Source organism: Ovis canadensis, chromosome 24 (genome assembly GCF_042477335.2).
Source record: "Ovis canadensis isolate MfBH-ARS-UI-01 breed Bighorn chromosome 24, ARS-UI_OviCan_v2, whole genome shotgun sequence".
Lineage (NCBI taxonomy): Eukaryota > Metazoa > Chordata > Mammalia > Artiodactyla > Bovidae > Ovis > Ovis canadensis.
In genome coordinates this window covers 35,285,210-35,303,631 of record NC_091268.1, presented here as the reverse complement: position 1 = coordinate 35,303,631, position 18,422 = coordinate 35,285,210, and the positions used below count along the sequence as shown (strand labels likewise).

Sequence of the window (18,422 nt, the reverse complement as noted above, 5' to 3'; positions counted from 1 at the left end):
ACTTTCTCGGCTAATAAATGACTGAACCAAGGGCCTGAGCCAAGGCAGATGACCCTGGAGTCCGTGCTTTCAATCATTATGCTCCGCTGTCTCCCCACAAGGCATATGGCCGTACCTTTGCAAAGAATGATGGCCTGTTTACAGACCATGGCACAGTTTTACATAATTTCATCAGGAAAGGTTAAAATATTAGCACTTGCTATCTCAAAATGGAAAAAAACACTTATTAAATCAAGGATGTTGTTGTTAGTAATAAACAAGTAACATTATAAACCATATGGGTTTTTAAGACCTTGAACTCTATCCATTCTGACCACCTAATTGGTAATGAGTTACAATACAATTTGTAAATATATAGGTCATTTCAAAGCACAGAATATCTTAATAATAATTCTAATTTTTCCACATAAGGAATTTTTCCAGATAACCAAAAATGTATCCATTAAACTTTAAGCTGTCATTATTTGTTATAATTGGGATACAGTTGCTTTACAATGTTGTGTTAGTTTCTGCTGTACAAGGAAATGAATCAGCTATACGGATACATATATCCCCTCCCTCTTATCCACCTCTATCCCCCCCATCTAAGTCACCAGAGAGCACTAAGCTGAGCTCCCTGTGCTATACAGCAGGTTCCCATTGGTTTTCTGTTTACACATGGCAGTGCGCATCAGTTCAGTTCAGTTGCTCAGTTGTGTCCAACTCTTTGCGACCCAATGAACTGCAGCACACCAGGCCTCCCTGTCCATCACCAACTCCCAGAGTTTACCCAAACTCATGTCCATTGAGTCAGTGATGCCATCCAGCCATCTAATCCTCTGTTGTCCCCTTCTCCTCCTGCCCCCAATCCCTCCCAGCATCAGGCTATTTTCCAATGAGTCAGCTCTTCGCATGAGGTGGCCAAAGTATTGCAGTTTCAGCTTCAGCATCAGTCCTTCCAATGAACACCCAGGACTGATCTCCTTTAGGATGGACTGGTTGGACCTCCTTGCAGTCCAAAGGACTCTCAAGAGTCTTCTCCAACGGCACAGTTCAAAAGCATCAATTCTTCAGCGCTCAGCTTTCTTCACAGTGCAACTCTCACATCCATACATGACCACTGGAAAAACCATAGCCTTGACTAGACACACATACGTCAATCTAAATCTTCCGATTCATCCCAATGCCCACCCCACACCCATCGTGTCTACATGTCTGTTCTCTACATCTGTATCTCTATTCCTGCCTCCAAAAAGGTTCATTTGTATTATTTTTCTAGATATATATATATGCATATATATATATATATATATGCATTAAAGCTGTTATAAGTGACCATCTTTTAGAAGTCTCTTTGCCCTTAAACAGAGGATCTTGGACATGGATAACCTTTTCTTGATAACTCTTTCAACTTGTGAAGAGCCAGCTTTTTGGAAATCACGAGGCACAACTAGAAGGAGAAACTTTCCTAAAGTAAAAGGACCACAGGGCTCCATCTCACCTGGGCTTGGTAAAAAGCCACTTCTGAAACCTTGTACAGATGTAAAAAAAGCTTTACATAGTAGAAACTGAAGACAGAGTTGAGCATTTCAGTCCCTAATGTTATTAGAGAGAATGCCCAAGCAATGGATTTGATATTTAAAAATGTCATTTTCCATGCAGAGGAATTCTTCTTCCTTTAGTTTAAGAAAAAAAAGAAACGGTTAACATTCACTACTTGTGTACAAGAGCTGATTCAGCTGATGGGCGACCAAATTCCACCAGATACTAGTTAACTTTAGTTAAATAAAAGTCCAAAAGCACTAGCTGTGAATATGCAACCAGATTTAACATTTTACTTTCTTAATCCACTTACTCAACAATTTTTGAGACGTTGCCAGGAACACTATTTTGCATAGCGTGTGGCTTTACTTGAATATATATTTTAATATCTCTTCCAACTTATAAAAGTGAAACATATCAAAGAGTTTAGACACGTTTAACTAGTGACCAGGGAGATGTGTTTATGGCATTTTTATCCTCCTTACTTATATGCAGAGTACATCATGAGAAACGCAGGACTGGAAGAAACACAAGCTGGAATCAAGACTGCTGGGAGAAATATCAGTAACCTCAGATATGCAGATGACACCACCCTTATGGCAGAAAGTGAAGAGGAACTAAAAAGCCTCTTGATGAAAGTGAAAGAGGAGAGCGAAAAAGTTGGCTTCAAGCTCAACATTCAGAAATGAAGATCATGGCGTCCAGTTCCATCACTTCATGGGACATAGATGGGGAAACAGTGGAAACAGTGTCAGACTTTAATTTTTTGGGCTCCAAAATCACTGCAGATGGTGACTGCAGCCATGAAATTAAAAGACGCTTACTCCTGGGAAGAAAAGTTATGACCAACCTAGATAGCATATTCAAAAGCAGAGACATTACTTTGCCGACTAAGGTCTGTCTAGTCAAGGCTACGGTTTTCCCAGCGGTCATGTATGGATGTGAGAGTTGGACTGTGAAGAAGGCTGAGCGCCGAAGAATTGATGCTTTTGAACTGTGGTGTTGGAGAAGACTCTTGAGAGTCCCTTGGACTGCAAGGAGATCCAACCAATCCATTCTGAAGGAGATCAGCCCTGGGATTTCTTTGGAAGGAATGATGCTAAAGCTGAAACTCCAGTACTTTGGCCACCTCATGTGAAGAGTTGACTCAAAAGACTGTGATGCTGGGAGGGATTAGGGGCAGGAGGAGAAGGGGACGACCGAGGATGAGATGGCTGGATGGCATCACGGACTTAATGGACGTGAGTCTGAGTGAACTCCGGGAGTTGGTGATGGACAGGGAGGCCTGGCGTGCTGAGATTCATGGGGTCGCAAAGAGTCGGACACGACTGAGCAACTGAACTGAATTGATCCTCCCTACTTGGGAGGGCACAACAGAATTGAAACAATGAGGTGACATCCTTAAGTAGTGTCTGAGAGAAAGAATAGAAGCAAGCCTTTCATCTTTGTATAAAGTTGTCCATTCAGTAGTACAGACTTGCATTGAGAGATTCATTTTTTATCTTCTTTTGTTGATCTTTTGATTCTCTTTTGATCTTACAGCCTATGTAACTTTGGCCCAAAGGACACGCTAACATGGGTATAGAAAGAACCCATTTGGTCCTTGCTCTCATGTAAACCTTCCTCTTAAATCCGGCCTATTTGTTTTACCCATCCACGGACTTGATTTCTCCAACTGCAAAGCAGAAAAAGGTTAACCAAGCAAGAGGTAGGTATAGACTCGTATTGCTTTTTTAATCTTGACTATAGTTTTAAGATAACAACAGAATTTTCCTGTTTTATAATGGTGTGTGCGTGCTAAGTCACTTCAGTCATGTCCGACTCTGTGCGACCCTATGGACTGCAACCTGCCAGGCTCCTCCGTCTGTGGGATTCTCCAGGCAAGAATACTGGAATGGGATCCCTTCTCCGGGGGATCTTCCCAATCCAGAGACTGAACCCATGTCTCTTACATCTACCTGCATTGGCAGGCGGGTTCTTTAATACGCACTTCTCCAAAATCTTACTCAAGCAGAAAATACAAATATCCAGATAATTCGAGAGACGCTACTTGCTTAAATAATCCCTGGGAATTAAGCAGGCACCTCAGTCTATACTAACCAATTACTTGGGGATCCAGAGAGCAAGTTATAAGGGGGAAGTGGACATTTGGCTCAAATGATCAAATGACCTAAGTCCCTGAGCTTCATTTTGCATCATGTAGATACAAAAATGATTTTAATTCTATAGAAGTAGAGAATCATCAAAAGGGTTAATAATTCCATTTGTAGATCAAGCATTGTCTATAAATAAAATATAGACTATCTGCCCATTTGTGTACTCAGTTCAGTGCAGTTGCCCAGTCATGTCTGACTCTTTGCAACCCCACGGACTGCAGCATGCCAGGCTTCCCTGTCCATCACCAACTCCCAGAGCCTGCTCAAACTCATGTCTCTTTTACTCACTTGTGTACTAGCTTTCTTAAAATGTCTATAGATTCTGCTGTAATGATAAAAAAAATATATATGAACTTTTTTGTTACTATGCATGCTCAAACCTTTGAAAAATACAAGTACTAAAATGTGGAGATGAACCAACATTTTTGGCTATGAAGGTAATTCTCCAGTTTGAAAAAGCTGGGAACTACTGCTGAAGACCTCACTCTAGAGACTTACTTTTGGCATAAGTGAGAATGAAGACTGAAGCCGAGGCCACTGGTTACTAAGAGAGCCAAAAACAAGATCAGGAGAACCAAAAGTCAAGATACAAATTTGTTGTTGTGTCCAGCTCTTTTGTGATCCCATGGACTGTTGCCTGCCAGGTTCCTCTGACCATGGGATTTCCCAGGGAAGAATAGTGGAGTGGGTTTCCATTGCCTTCTCCAGGAGATCTTCTCAACCCAGGGGCTGAACCTGCCTCTCCTGAAGTGTCAGGCAAACTCTTTACCATTGAGCACCAGAGAAGCCCTAAGACACAAATTTAGCCCACCAATATCTAGGCACTCTTCTTTTTCTTAGTTTTATTTCAGGCATGCTAAAACAAGAAGCGTGCCACACCTTCTGAACTGATCTATCATTAAGTCAGAAGGCAGGTATTTATAAACTCAGAATTTTGCAAGGAATCATAAGCTTGCTTAGCTGAGTTCAAATTTTTTTAAAAGATTTTGAGTTAAGCACCCATCTTGTCTGAAACATAAAGTTAATGTCATATATATATACACACATATATATATATATGTATATATATGGTGGATACAGGAGAAGGCAATGGCACCCCACTCCAGTACTCTTGCCTGAAAAATCCCATGGATGGAGGAGCCTGGTGGGCTGCAGTCCATGGGGTCGCTAAGAGTCGGACATGACTGAGCGACTTCACTTTCACTTTTCACTTTCATGCATTGGAGAAGGAAATGGCAACCCACTCCAGTATTCTTGCCTGGAGAATCCCAGGGATGGGGGACCCTCGTGGGCTGCCGTCTATAGGGTTGCACAGAGTCGGACATGACTGAAGTGACTTAACAGCAGCAGCAGCATGGTAGATACAAAGTTTTGATAACATTATAAAAAATTCCATAGCCTGAACTTCTGTTTATGACAAAAAAAAGTAAAAATCTTTCTTATTTCCATCTGCAGAAAGAACTATTGATATTTTGCTTTAGATTATTTTCATTATAATAAACACTTATTTCAGTAGGTATCAAACTGAAAACCACCACTTACAATGGCTTTAAAGTCAACACTACTTAAAACTCTGACTTGACTTTACTATAGCAACAAAACACCAAAGAACATGAATAGTAAGTGTATCTTTACAAGCAGGAACAAAGGATTTCTGAACCTGGTTCTTCTTTAATACAAAATGCTTTATATAGAAGAGTTTAAAAGTAGCAAAATGGTGTAATGATTAGGCTGGGAACATGCACTAAATACTGGTGAATTATTAAATGAAAACCCAAAACCCTTCTTTCAGAATCAACTTGGGTTGTTATTGTTAACCTATTGCTAAACCAAATAATAATGTTGCTGAAGAGGCTGCTTATGATTGCTTCTCAGCTATGACTACATGGACTCTAAATAATGATGGAGACCCCTTGAAAGCAGGGAGTTTAGCACTGAAAGCTAACTTGTCTTTCTCAGTGCAATTTTTGTTCAAGCTTTTCCGGGGCAGGGGCGGAGGGTGGAGAAGTTCCCCCAGTGTTCTTAAAAAGAACACACTAATACCAAAAGGCATAAAGTCTGGTGTGTTGGGTTTTGTGTGGACTTAAAAATCATCAATAACTTTGATTCTTCAGATCGTTCTTTTTTGTTGTTGTTTTTTGAAGAATGCTAAAGAACATTTCAATACAGTTTCCCGTTTGATTTGGAGTCAAAATAAGCTTTTGCCATGGGGAAAGTGTTAGCACTTTCAGTTACTAGTGACTATGAAAGATGAGTTTCTTGAAGGTCAGAGGCATGATTCTGGCTCTTCAGCTTCAACAAATCATCATCAGCAAATCCTAAATCCAATCATCTCTCTTTCCAAAGAGCTCTATCTGTAGTGACTTGTAAATTAAGATAGTTTTAGTTATTTTCTTTTGGCTGTGGACTAATAATACCTCTACCAGAATAAGGGCAGTTAGGGCAGAATAGTCAACCTAGTTTCTTTCTTAACCTAACAATAAAAATAGATCAGTAACATTTTACTTTTTAGTGTCCCTGGATTTAGAAGAAATGTGAGTTTACCATTCCTCTTTTATCACCTCTGAAACGACTGTTCCTTCTAAGATTACTGGCTGGAATTCCACAATAGCTGTCTTCTGTCAGCTGTACCTTCACCATTACATCAAGGCTAAGAACACTGACTTTCTGATCTGTCACCTTATTTTAGAATTTTTATGTTTTGTCTGCACGAGGATGGTAAAAGCCACAACCTACGAGCAGTATTTATTTTGTTGTATGCAGAGAACAGCTTTCACTATCCTACTGGCCATCAAGGGCTAGGGCTGCAATCTCCTCTCTCCGGGTGGAACATCATGACTCCAGATGCTTAACAGGTGATCTCTCTTTTTAAAAAAAGTATGCAAAAACGCTTGCAAATTTTTTCTCAGAAGTCGCTTCAACTGCACCTTCAGGTGGGTCTGAGGCCCACCGTTTCAGGGGCAGTACAAATTCTCAGCGATTTGGAGGTGAGGGCTCAGATATCAAGAAGAAAACAGTTAACTGCCCTGAACTTCCGATCGATCCTCGATTTCCCGGCATCAAGCAGAGCAAATCTGGGAGTCAGAAGACCAGCAGGGGTCGGCGGGGCAGCGGACCTCAGGGTCCCGGCACGCCTCGCGCCTCCCGCCCTCCCGCAACCGTCCGCTGCTCGTAGACCGTACTTCTGATTCTCACGCCCACTTAGCCCGTCCACCGGCCATGCAGCCGGCCACCCACCACAGGGGAAGCGAAGGCCACTACCTCCTCACCCCAGCTCGCCGAATGCACGGCCAGAAGCGTTTCGAAGGGAGAAGAGGGCGGGACCCTCGGCCGCACCCCTTGTCCTTTTCCCGCCTTCTTTGTTTCCTTAGGAGTCACCATTGGCTGCCTGCCTCTGATACCGGGCGAACCGCGGGCCTGCGGCGAGACGCGATTGGACGAAGTCGCCGCCGCTCGGCCGGCGGCCTGCTCGCGATTGGCCGAGGGGCCGCCGGGGGTTTGAATCGCAGCCCCGGTCGGGGAGGGTTCTGCCAAAGTGCCACGTTGGGCCCGGCTGCGGCGTGAGGAGCCGGCTCGGAGAGCCGACTCAGGAGCTCGCGCCGGGGCGCCGGCCGTTGGGGCGGTTGGGCGGCGCGAGGGAAGCCAGTCCGCGGCGTGCGCTGCGGGCCGCCCCGCGGCGGCGCCGGCGGCGGCTGTGGGCGGCTGTGGTCAGGCGTCGCGGTGGAGCCTGGGCGGCGGCGCGTCCCGCCCGAGGGCGGCTCTGGCTGAGGGCGGAGGGGCCGGGGGAGAGCCCGGGGCAGCGGCTGAGGCGGGCCGGCTGCGGCGGGGGCCGCTGCCCCCAGAAGAGCCGGCCGAGATGCTGGCGGAAAACCTGGTGGAGGAGTTTGAGATGAAGGAGGACGAGCCGTGGTACGACCACCAGGACCTCCAGCAAGGTGAGGGTGCGGTCGCCAGGCGGGGCCTGGCCAGGGCAGGGCGGCTGCCGGCTCGAGGCTTCACCTCCTGGCCGCGAAACTGTTAAAAAGTTTATTTTGCTCGGGGCCCACCGACGCCAGGATCGGGGAAGATCTGGCGCTCACCTGGCGTTGGGACTGTCGCGTCTGCTGGTCCTGCGCGGGAGGACTCCGCTGCGCGGGCCCGGGCTCCTGCACGGTAATCAGCATCCCCCATCGTCCCCGCCACTACTGCGTGTCAGGAGCTGACCGGGCGCCAGGCAGCGTTTGGAGCTCTCTCTGGGGATTAACTCATTTAATCCCCAAGGTGTTCCTCGGAGCGGAGAGGGGTGGCCCCTTACCGGGCTGTCCGCGTCGGGGAGGAACCACAGCCGGTGCTCATAGCCGGCGAGTGTGAGCTGCTGCAGGTGGTGGACCCGGGGTGGCAGCGCCGTGTGGCAGGAATCGCGCACATATTTGATCCGCACAGTAACTCCGTTGAGAGAGTAACTCATATTATTCCCCTTTTCCAAATGGGTAACGCGGATGCTAAAGCGGCCAAGTGACTTCCCTCAAATGTGGAAGCAAGTCTTTTTTTTTTTTTTTTGACTGATTTTATTGGAATTTAGTTGATTTACAATACTGTGTTAGTTTCTGCCATAGGGCAAAGTATTTTTGAATCCGCACACTCAGAATGAGGAGTCGTCCTAGTCGCTGCTCAAACCCCTATCTCTTCTTCGCCACCTGGCTTACAGCTCTTACAGTTGGTGTCAGACGGGCTGAGAGGGGGGCTACATAGGCGTAGTTTACCAGATGCCAAGTAAGTGAATGACTTGAGGGCACTTGTGCCTCACCTGCTTCCTTCACTTTGCTCCCTAGCTTTTTCACAAGAGGCATTCCTATCTTGGCCTGTCCTGGATTTCTTGTCTCCTGAGAAATGTTTTTCAGGCATCTTCTGTTTCAGCAATTCTGCGTAAATCAACTTTTTCATCTCTCAACTGGCATAAAAAGTTACCATCTCATTTAGTTGAACATTAAATGACCATGGTGTTTGTTCATGCTAACCATTGAACTTAGCCGGAGGGGAAGAATGTAGGCTCGAAAGACTCAGAAAAGAAACATAAGGAACTCTTGGGGGAAGGTGATTTCTTAAATCAATATATTGTGGCTGGTAGCTTAAATCAAAGTTTATATAGCCTTTATATAAGTCAAAGTTTATGCTTACATAGTCTAACCTATTCAGTGGCTGTACTGCAGTATTTGCCATCATATTCACAGCATACACAAGGCAAATTTGTCTTATGTTTTAACCTGTTTTCAGAATGCCTCAGAGGGATTGATGGCCTAGTTTGATACTTTCTCCAGAATTTATGAGGCAACCATTTTGCAATTGCAACCTTTCCCTATAAAGAAATGAAGCAGTTTGCCCTATAATCATAACTAAATAGTTTTCTTTATTGTTTTTAGAAAGTGTAGCTCTGTACAGTTTTTTTTTTAATCTATCTAGCACAATACTTAGCACATAATAGAAACTCAATTTTAACATTTGTTGACCTGAACTGAGGCACTCACACAGGATTATTGTTTTCATGGCTCTCTTCCACCAGGCACGTTAGTCTACGCTGCAGTTTCCCCTGTGGGAGGTTGTTAGGAACAACCACTTGTAATATTTCAACTTACTGAGGAGCAAATGCAACATATAGAGGTTAGACGTGGAACTCTCTAACCTCTGATTGAAATCAGTCATCAGGTGTGCAGATGTAATGAAATCTTGAAGCGCACAGGTCCAAGCTTCCTGTGCCAGTTTCCGTTTGGAATTTGGTCTGTTCTTTTCAGAGGACTTTTACATTTGTTATCACAATGGACTTTGACATAACCCTGTGTGTCATAACCAAGTGTGTGGGGTAGGAATAGATGTGAAATTCCAACAGTCACAACTGTGAATTTGGCCTGTGAAAGAAGGAAGGCTACAGTGTGAATAGAAGGGTCTCTTTGTCCCACTCTCATTACATTATATGTTAACTCCTAAACTTCTAATGGATCTTTTGTTAATTTTTCAAAAATTGTATTTATTCTGTGCCAGGTGTTCATTGAGGCATTAGGACTACAGTGCCTGTCCACAGGACAGGCAGGATCCTACTCATTTACTAGGAATCTGTTGACTGGAGGTGCTGCCTTCTGGTGTGCCCACTACAGTGCTTGGCAGTGGGTGGGCCCTCGCCCTCCCTAGATAATTTTGCTGCTGTGTAAGGTTTGGGAGCAAGTCTGTCCTCTTGGGCTGATAAGCAGATCTAGTGGGATTTTATCAAGTGCAGACACATGTCCATTTTTTAACATCCTCACTATTAATTTCACTGAGAGCCTTACTTGAAGAGAGTTGCTAAAACAGTTTTCTGAGATCCTGTGCTCAGTCATAGAACTACAATTTTTTTTTTCTTTAGCAATAGAAGCATTACTTAAGTAGATTGAATCTCTTTACCAAAGTTTGCTTGGGGCATTCTTTGTAAAAATTAAAATTGTTGAAAGTTTCTAACCTCAGAAGGCTGTGGTCTATCATTCATACCTTGTTAGAAACGTGAAACTGTGCAGGCAGAAGAAGAAAACCCGTTGCTTTTATAAAACACTTTCAAGAGAGTGTCTTTTGTCAGAGGGCTGAGTTGACAAAGTAAGAATACTGACTGTGATCTCTATGAGTAAGATCCTTTCTGGGACAGCAGGAGCCTTCTCTGTAGGTAATGATGGTGCTTGCTTTGAAATGTGCCCCTGAGAACAAGGTGGAAAGACTTCAGAGACTGGGTTTTCTTTTAGACCAGCTGCCGTTGTAATTGTCATTTGGCGAGCTGTGCAAGCTTAGAGTAAGGATTCAGGTTTCTACTGTACAGATCAGCAAATGAAATCTTAGTTTAAATTAAGATTTCTACTTTATAAGATGAGTACCTTTTTCATATGAGCAATGAATTTGCTGAATCACTGTTTGGAGGGTCATTAAAACTGACACCGTCATTTTTCTTGATGTTTATATTCAGATTTTTTGCTTTCCCAATTATAGTAACATCGGCAACAGGAGTTACACAGAAGCATCACCAGATGACGCATTTGGTTTTGTAGTAGGAAAAACTTTCAGCCTTAACGTTATTGAATGAATGCTAGAGACTACACCTAACATGGGAATATGCCGTCCTCTTTAAAGAAAAAAAAACTGAAGAAAAATGTAAGAGCAATGAAATATAAAGATTTCAGAATTCTGGAAGGAAGATCTTTTTTAAAAATCACCTGACTACTAGAGTTAATTTTTTACCTAGGGCATAGGGCTGAGTAGACTATCTGTTTAAAGCTAATAGTTTATATTGTTAAAATAGATTATTATCACTTGCAAAGACTGATTAGTGGAAGAATATGAAACATGAAGGTATTGAAAGTTGCAGTTCTCAAGCCTGCAGTAAATCTGTGGTATTTTTAGTGGTTGCCTACGCCAGTTCAATAGGATTTAGAAAAGACAACCTCTTAACGAAAATCCTTTTTGTAAAGTGAGATGAACAGGTGTATAAGGCTTCAAAACTATATTGTTTCCTTTTCTTTTGTGGGTTAAGTAAGAATAAAGGACATTGAATATTCTCCCATTCCCTCCCCAAATTATTTAGAAAACCTTCTTGGGCTTACTGCCAGCTTTTGGCTCCTTTTGGTAATGGAAGCCAGATGCTACACAACAGGAAATAAACTTTTTTTTTAAAGACCAAAAAAGACATTTGTCTTTAAACTAACAGATGAAGTAATATCCTATTATACAGTGTGACTTCACAGACGCTTTCTTGTAGTTGAGACTTGTTTTGCCAGAATTCTATCCTACACATCCAATGAAATATTTAGAAGACTGAGACTTCAGGTTACTGAGCCAGGCTTGGGTTTTGTTTAAGTCAAAATAAGGATTGCGATAAGGACAAGTCTCAAATTCCTCTCTGTTTGATGTTTACTGCAAGAGTGCTATACTGGGCGTCTCTTCTGCGGTAGCAGAAACGGGAAAGGCGCTCCCAGCTGACATTTAGTAACATGGGTAGTGTCCTAACTGAAGGAAATAGCTGTAGATGGTCTCAAATTAGTCTTGCTTCTGGAAGAGGTTTTGGCTCAGTTTTGGTTGCTGGATAAGAATATCTTTGGTGAGTCTCTGGTCTTTCCCAGTGAGGAAAGTGGTTACTCACCACTTTATAGCAGGCCAGGAGAGACTTAAGTAATGTCTAGGTAATGTTTGCTTTGTCCTTAATAATTCAGCATGGTGGTTATTTTGTGGGGCTGTGAATACACATTACACACTCTATGAGTGTAAAATAATTATTTCTGGAAATCTCAGCTGTACGTAGTTCCTTTTTCATTTAGTGAAAACAAGATAGCAACTTGCCTGGGGTTGTGTATGCTTTCCGTGGCAGCACAGGCAGTGAAAGCCAAAGAGCTCAACTCTAGTTTCTCATTGTCATCTAGGAAAACAAGTAAAAAGACTGAGGTACTCTGTACCTTAAACAAAGATGTGGACATCCCTGTCAACAAACTTGAAAGTGTGTGGATGTGGATAATAGAGAATCGTGATGAGGGTGAAAGTTAGAATCTGTTGACAGTGGTTTCTCTTTTGCTTATTATGACTTACCACGTGAAATTGGTCAGATCACTTCTTAGCATCTTTGTGCTTCTCACTTGAAAATCTGGATTAACTACCTTGAAAAGATATTAAAAAATAATGTCAGATGTTTGCAATGTTGAACAGTTTGTAAAGGGTTTCGATGTCTTGTGAATACAAGATATTATTTCATAGACTTGGTATATGAAGTCTTAAGTACATTAATATACATTGTTAATATTTAAATCACCAGAAAATGTATTTTAACACTGATCTAACAACAGTACACTGTTTTATTTTAAATGGGTGTAAAATGTTTTAAAATGAGCTGGAGGGGTGTTTCATGGGTTTTGCTGCTTTGTTTTTGCCTTGTGAGGGAAAACTAACCAACCACAATTTAATTATGCCTTCAAATGGCCAGTACCAGGTAACACAAGTTGCTTTCCAGTTACCACTTATTCTTGGTTAAGTTCTAATATTGGTTTAATGAATTAAATGTTAAATCTTGTTTGTCAACCTCTAAGAATTGTTTTAAAATCATATGTGGTAAGGTTCCCTCTTTAAGTGTAATAAGTGTGTTTTTCGACACTGGGTGAAATGACTTTCCTACGTGCTTAGAATAAAATCTGAACTTTCCTTACCATGGCAGATAACACTTTGTGTAATGTGAACCGTACCTGCTCCTCCAGCTCCCACTCCACGCTCCCCAGTGAGCTTCTGTCGCGCTGGCTTTATGTTGGGCTGCTGTTGTTCAGTGACTTAGTCGGGTCCGTCTCTTTGCCACCCCATGGACAGCGGTCCGCCAGGCTTCCCTGTCCATCACCAACTCCCGAGCTTGCTCAAATTCATGTCCATCAAGTCAGTGATGCCATCCAACCATCACATCCTCTGTCGTCCTCTTCTCCTTGCACCTTCAATCTTTCCCAGCATTAGGGTCTTTTCAAATGAGTCAGTTCTTCGCATCAGGTGGCCGAAGTATTGGAGTTTCAGCTTCAGCATCAGTCATTCTATTGAATATTCAGGACTAATTTCCTTTAGGATGGACTGGTTGGATCTCCTTGCAGACCAAGGGACCCTCAAGAGTCTTCTCAAACACCATAGTTCAAAAGCATCAATTCTTTGGCACTCAGCTTTCTTTATAGTCCAACTTTCACATGCATACATGACTACTGGAAAAACCATAGCTTTGACTAGACAGACCTTTGTTGGCAAAGTAATGTCTCTGCTTTTTAGTAAGCTGTCTGGGTTGGTCATAACTTTTCTTCCAAGGACTAAGCATCTTTTAATTTCATGGCTGCAGTCACCATCTGCAGTGATTTTAAACCTAAAAAAAAATAGTCTGTCACTGTTTCCCCATCTATTTGCCATGAAGTGATGGGACTGGATGCCCTGATCTTAGTTTTCTGAATGTTGAGCTTTAAGTCAACTTTTTCACTCTCCTCTTTCACTTTCATCAAGACGCTCTTTAGTTCTTCCTTGCTTTCTGCCATAAGGGTGGTGTCTGCATATCTGAGGTTATTGATATTTCTCCCGGCAATCTTGATTCCAGCTTGTGCTTTATCCAGTCCAGCATTTCTCATGGTGTACTCTGCATATAAGTTAAATAAGCAGGGTGGCAATATATAGTCTTGACGTACTCCTTTTCCAGTTTGGAACCAGTCTACTGTTGCTTCTTGATCTGTGTACAGATTTCTCAAGAGGCAGGTCAGGTGGTATTCCCATCTCTTGAAGAATTTTCCACAGTTTGTTGTGATCCACACAGTCAAAGGCTTTGGCATAGTCAATAAAGCAGAAGTAGATGTTTTTCTGGAACTCTCTTGCTTTTTCAATGATCCAGCATATGTTGGCAACATGATCCTGGTTCCTCTGCCTTTCTAAATCCAGCTTGAACATCCGGAATTTCACGGTTCACGTACTGTTGAAGCCTGGCTTGGAGAATTTTGAGCATTACTTTGCTAGTGTGTGAGATGAGTTCAATCGTGCGGTAGTTTGAATATTGTTTGGCATTGCTTTCCTTTTGGATTGAAATGAAAACTGACCTTCTCTAGGCCTGTGGCCACTGCTGAGTTTTCCAAATTTGCTGCTATATTGAGTGCAGCACTTTCACAGCATCATCTTTTAGGATTTGAAATAGCTCCACTGGAATTCCATCACCTCCACCAGCTTTGTTCATAGTGATGCTTCCTAAGACCCACTTGACTTTGCACTCCAAGATGTCTGGCTCTAGGTGAGTGATCACACCATTACGGTTATCTGGATCATGAAGATCTTTTTTGTATAGTCCTCTGCGTATTCTGGCCACCTCTTCTTAATATCTTCTGCTTCTTTTAGGTCCATATTGTTTCTATCCTTTATTATGCCCATCTTTGCATGAAATATTCCCTTGGTATGTCTAATTTTCTTGAAGAGATATCTAGTCTTTCCCATTCTATTGTTCTCCTCTATTTCTTTGCATTGATCATTGAGGAAGCCTTTCTTCTCTCCTTGCTATTCTTTAGAACTCTGCCTTCAAATGGATATATCTTTCCTTTTCTCCTTTGCCTTTCGCTTCTTTTCTCAGGTATTTGTAAGGCCTCCTCAGACCACCATTTTGCCTTTTTGCATTTCTTTTTCTTGGGGATGGTTTTGATCACTGCCTCCTGTACCATGTCACGAACCTCCATCCATAGTTCTTCAGGTACTCTATCAGATCTAATCCCTTAGATCTATTTGTCACTTCCACTGTATAATCATAAGGGATTTGATTTAGGTCATTCCTGAATGATCTAGTGGTTTTCTCTACTTTCTTCAATTTAAGTCTGAATCTAGCAATAAGGAGTTCATGATCTGAGTCACAGTCAGCTCCTGGTCTTATTTTTGCTGACTGTATAGAGCTTCTCCATCTTTGGCTGCAAATAATATAATCAGTCTGATTTCGGTATTGACTATCTGGTGATGTCCATGGGTAGAATCTTCTCTTGTGTTGTTGGAAGATGGTGTTTGCTATGACCAGTGCATTCTCTTGACAAAACTCTATTAGCCTTTGCCCTGCTTCATTCTGTACTCCAAAGCCGAATTTGCCTGTTACTCCAGGTGTTTCTTGACTTTTGCATTCCAGTCCCCTGTAATAAAAAGGACATCTTTTTTTGGTGTTAGTGCTAGAAGCTCTTGTAGGTCTTCATAGAACCATTCAACTTCAGCTTCTTCAGCATTACTGGTCGGGGCATGGATTTGGATTACTGTGATATTGAATGGTTTGCCGTGCAAGCAAGCAGAGATCATTCTGTCATTTTTGAGACTGCATCTAAGTACTGCATTTCAGACTCTTGTTGACTGTGAGGGCTACTCCATTTCTTGTAAGGGATTCTTGCCCACAGTAGTAGATATAATGGTAACCTGAGCTAAATTCACCCATTGCAGTCCATTGTATTTCACTGATTCCTAAAATGTCTAATTCCTAAATTGCCATCTCCTGTTTGACCATGTCCAATTTAATTCATAGTCCTAACATTCCATGTTCCTATACAATATTGCTCTTTACAGCATCAGACTTTACTCCCATCACCGGTCACATCCACAATTAGGTGTTGTTTTTGCTTTGGCTCCATCTCTTCATTCTTTCTGGAGTTATTTCTCCACTGTTCTCCAGTAGCATATTGGGCACCTGCCGACTTGGGGGGTTCATCTTTCAGTGTCCTCTCTTTTTGCCTTTGCATAATGTTCATGGAGTTCTCAAGGCAAGAATACTGAAGTGTTTTTGCCATTCCCTTCTCCGGTGGACCACGTTTTATCCACTCTGTTGTTCCAATTCTCTTGTTTTCCTGTTTCTTTCCGTTGACCACCGAGGAAGGCTTTCTTATCTCTCCTTGCTATTCTTTAGAACTCTCCATTCAGATGTGTTTATCTTTCATTTTCTCCTTTGCCTTTTGCTTCTCTTCTTTTCTCAGTTATTTGTAAGGCCCCCTCAGACAACCGTTTTGCCTTTTGGCATTTCTTTTTCTTGATGGTTTTGATCACTGCCTCCGGTACAGTGTTACGAGCCTTCATCCGTAGTTCTTCAGGCACTCAGTCTGTCAGATCTAATCCCTTGAATCTATTTGTCACTTCCATTGTATAACTGTAAGGGATTTGATTTAGGTCTTACCTGCATGGCCTAGTGGTTTTGCCTGCTTCAATTTAAGTCTGAATTTGGCAATAATTGTTCATGATCTGAGCCACTGTCAGCTCTTGGTCTTGTTTTTGCTGACTACATAGAGCTTCTCCATCTTCAGCTGCAAAGAATATAATTAGTCTGATTTCGGTATTGACCATCTAGTGATGTCCATGTGTAAAGTCATCTCTTGTATTGTTTTAAGACAGTGTTTGCTATGACCAGTGTGTTCTCTTGACACAGCTCTGTTAGCCTTTCCCCCTGCTTCATTTTGTACTCCATGACCAAACTTGCCTGTTACTCCAGGTATTTCCTGACTTCCTACTTTTGCATTCCAGTCCCCTATGATGAAAAGGACATCTTTTTTGGGTGTTCATTCTAGACGGTCTTGTAGGTCTTCATAGAACTATTCAACTTCAGCTTTTTTGGCATTAGTGGTTGGGGCATAGACTTGGATTACTGTGGTATTGAATGGCTTGCCTTGGAAATGAACAGAGATCATTCTGTCGTTTTTGAGATTGCAACCAAGTACTGCATTTCAGACATGAAACTATGAGCCATGTTGGGCCATACAGTGTGCCAGTTTCTTTCCTGTGTTAGGGCTTCTTCCTGCCGTTTATGTGGTAAAATCCTCCTCCCTCAAGCTTTAGCTAAAACGTCTTCTAAGAGAGACTTCCATCATGACCTCCTTTTCTAAAGTAGAAAATCCTTTGTTCCTTATCACAAAACCTGGAGGTTTTTTTTTTCTTCTCTATCACATAGCACATCCAATTGATTAACAAATCCTTTTAGCTCTACTTTCAAAACACAGCCGGTATTTGCCACTTCTGCTCATCTCCAACTCTGCCGCTCTAGTCTAAGCCACCATGATCTCTCACCCAGGTGACTGCAGTATCCCTGTCACCCTGTCGCCACCTTAGTCTCTTTGGCCGACTTACCCAACGGCCAGAGTGGAGCTGATCAAAAGCCTTCCCTTTCACTCAGTGAAAACCAGCATCTTGATCTCTGTAGTTTGGCTTTAACAAGCTGGCCTGGAAGCCCTCTTTGTCTCCTCCTGCCCCAGCCACAAAATGCACGCAGACGCACGCAATGTGCTCAAGCCTCATTGGCTGCAGTCCTTATTATCGCCAGTCATGCTTCCTCCCAGGGTCTTTGCTCTTCTTTTCCCTCGGCCTCCAATGCTGGTCCCCTCAGTAGACCTACGTGAGGCACTTATTCAGTCCTTCACATCTGGAGTCTAATATCACCCTTGTTGCCTGTTCTTAAATTTCAACCTCCCACGTCCATACTCCTCCTTCCCTCTTCCTTCCTTTTTTTTAAAAAAACAACAACAACATTTTTTTGCTATCTAGTGTCTATTTTCTCATGCTGTTTCTCCCATGAGAGTATAAGCTCCATGAGGGCAGGGCGTTAGCTGAGTTCACTTGTATATCCCCAGAATGATGTTTGGTATTATTGAATATATGCATACATGTATGAATAGTGATTATCACAGTTTTCAAGTTTATTTACTTATTTGCTGTCTGACTTCCCCTGTAAACCTGGCAGTGTCAGGAAAGCAGGAACTTCATCCATTTATTCAGCATTCTAGCCAAATCTTAGCATGGTGTCTAGCAACAAAGCAGCAGTATAGTTTGTGTGGTAACTCAGTCATAGCTCACACTTTCATTGTGCTATGGCAGTCAGCAACAAGGTCATTCACTTGTGAATCAATGAAGACTAATAACTTTGCCTGTGTACTGTTGCATAGTTTGTAAAGTACTTCCTTGTGTATTATTTCATTTGATTTTCACGATCGTATTGACAGGACAGTCATCTCTCTACACAAGAATACTACATGTAGGGATGTTTAAAGTCACTGTTTAAAGCGTTCACTTGGTAAACGGCAGCCAGAACTGAACTCCAAATTTTCCTACTCAGTTCAGTGCATTTTCCACTGTTATCAAAGGACCTCTCCAACTTACTATGCAGAAAAGTGTTTCAGGCACCTATGTTACAACTGTTGTCCTTTTTTGTATCAGTGAATTTTTGTTTCTGGGATTGTGTGTAACAAAACTAATGCTGTCATATATGCACAT

At 42.5% G+C, this 18,422-nt stretch overlaps 2 protein-coding genes across 9 annotated transcripts in view; one reads left to right on the top strand and one right to left on the bottom strand.

The window, feature by feature from the left end:
- Positions 1-10,802, bottom strand: part of LOC138429141 (transmembrane protein 180-like) — a 46,856-nt gene extending 36,054 nt beyond the window's left edge. For 3 of the 8 annotated variants that reach the window (XM_069570334.1, XM_069570337.1, XM_069570338.1), the window contains exon 1: positions 7,757-10,802. In XM_069570334.1, the coding sequence (XP_069426435.1) occupies positions 7,757-7,840 (84 nt within the window). In that variant the 5' untranslated portion in view covers positions 7,841-10,802. Of the gene's footprint in view, positions 1-1,480; positions 1,705-6,938; positions 7,359-7,756 lie in introns of those variants that run through there. The other 5 variants (XM_069570336.1, XM_069570332.1, XM_069570333.1 and 2 more) reach the window with 5 other exon arrangements.
- Positions 5,504-18,422, top strand: part of CDR2 (cerebellar degeneration related protein 2) — a 32,111-nt gene continuing 19,192 nt past the window's right edge. The window contains exon 1 of the mRNA XM_069570330.1: positions 5,504-7,612. Coding sequence (XP_069426431.1) covers positions 7,534-7,612 — 79 coding nt within the window. The 5' untranslated portion in view covers positions 5,504-7,533. The remainder of the gene's footprint in view (positions 7,613-18,422) is intronic.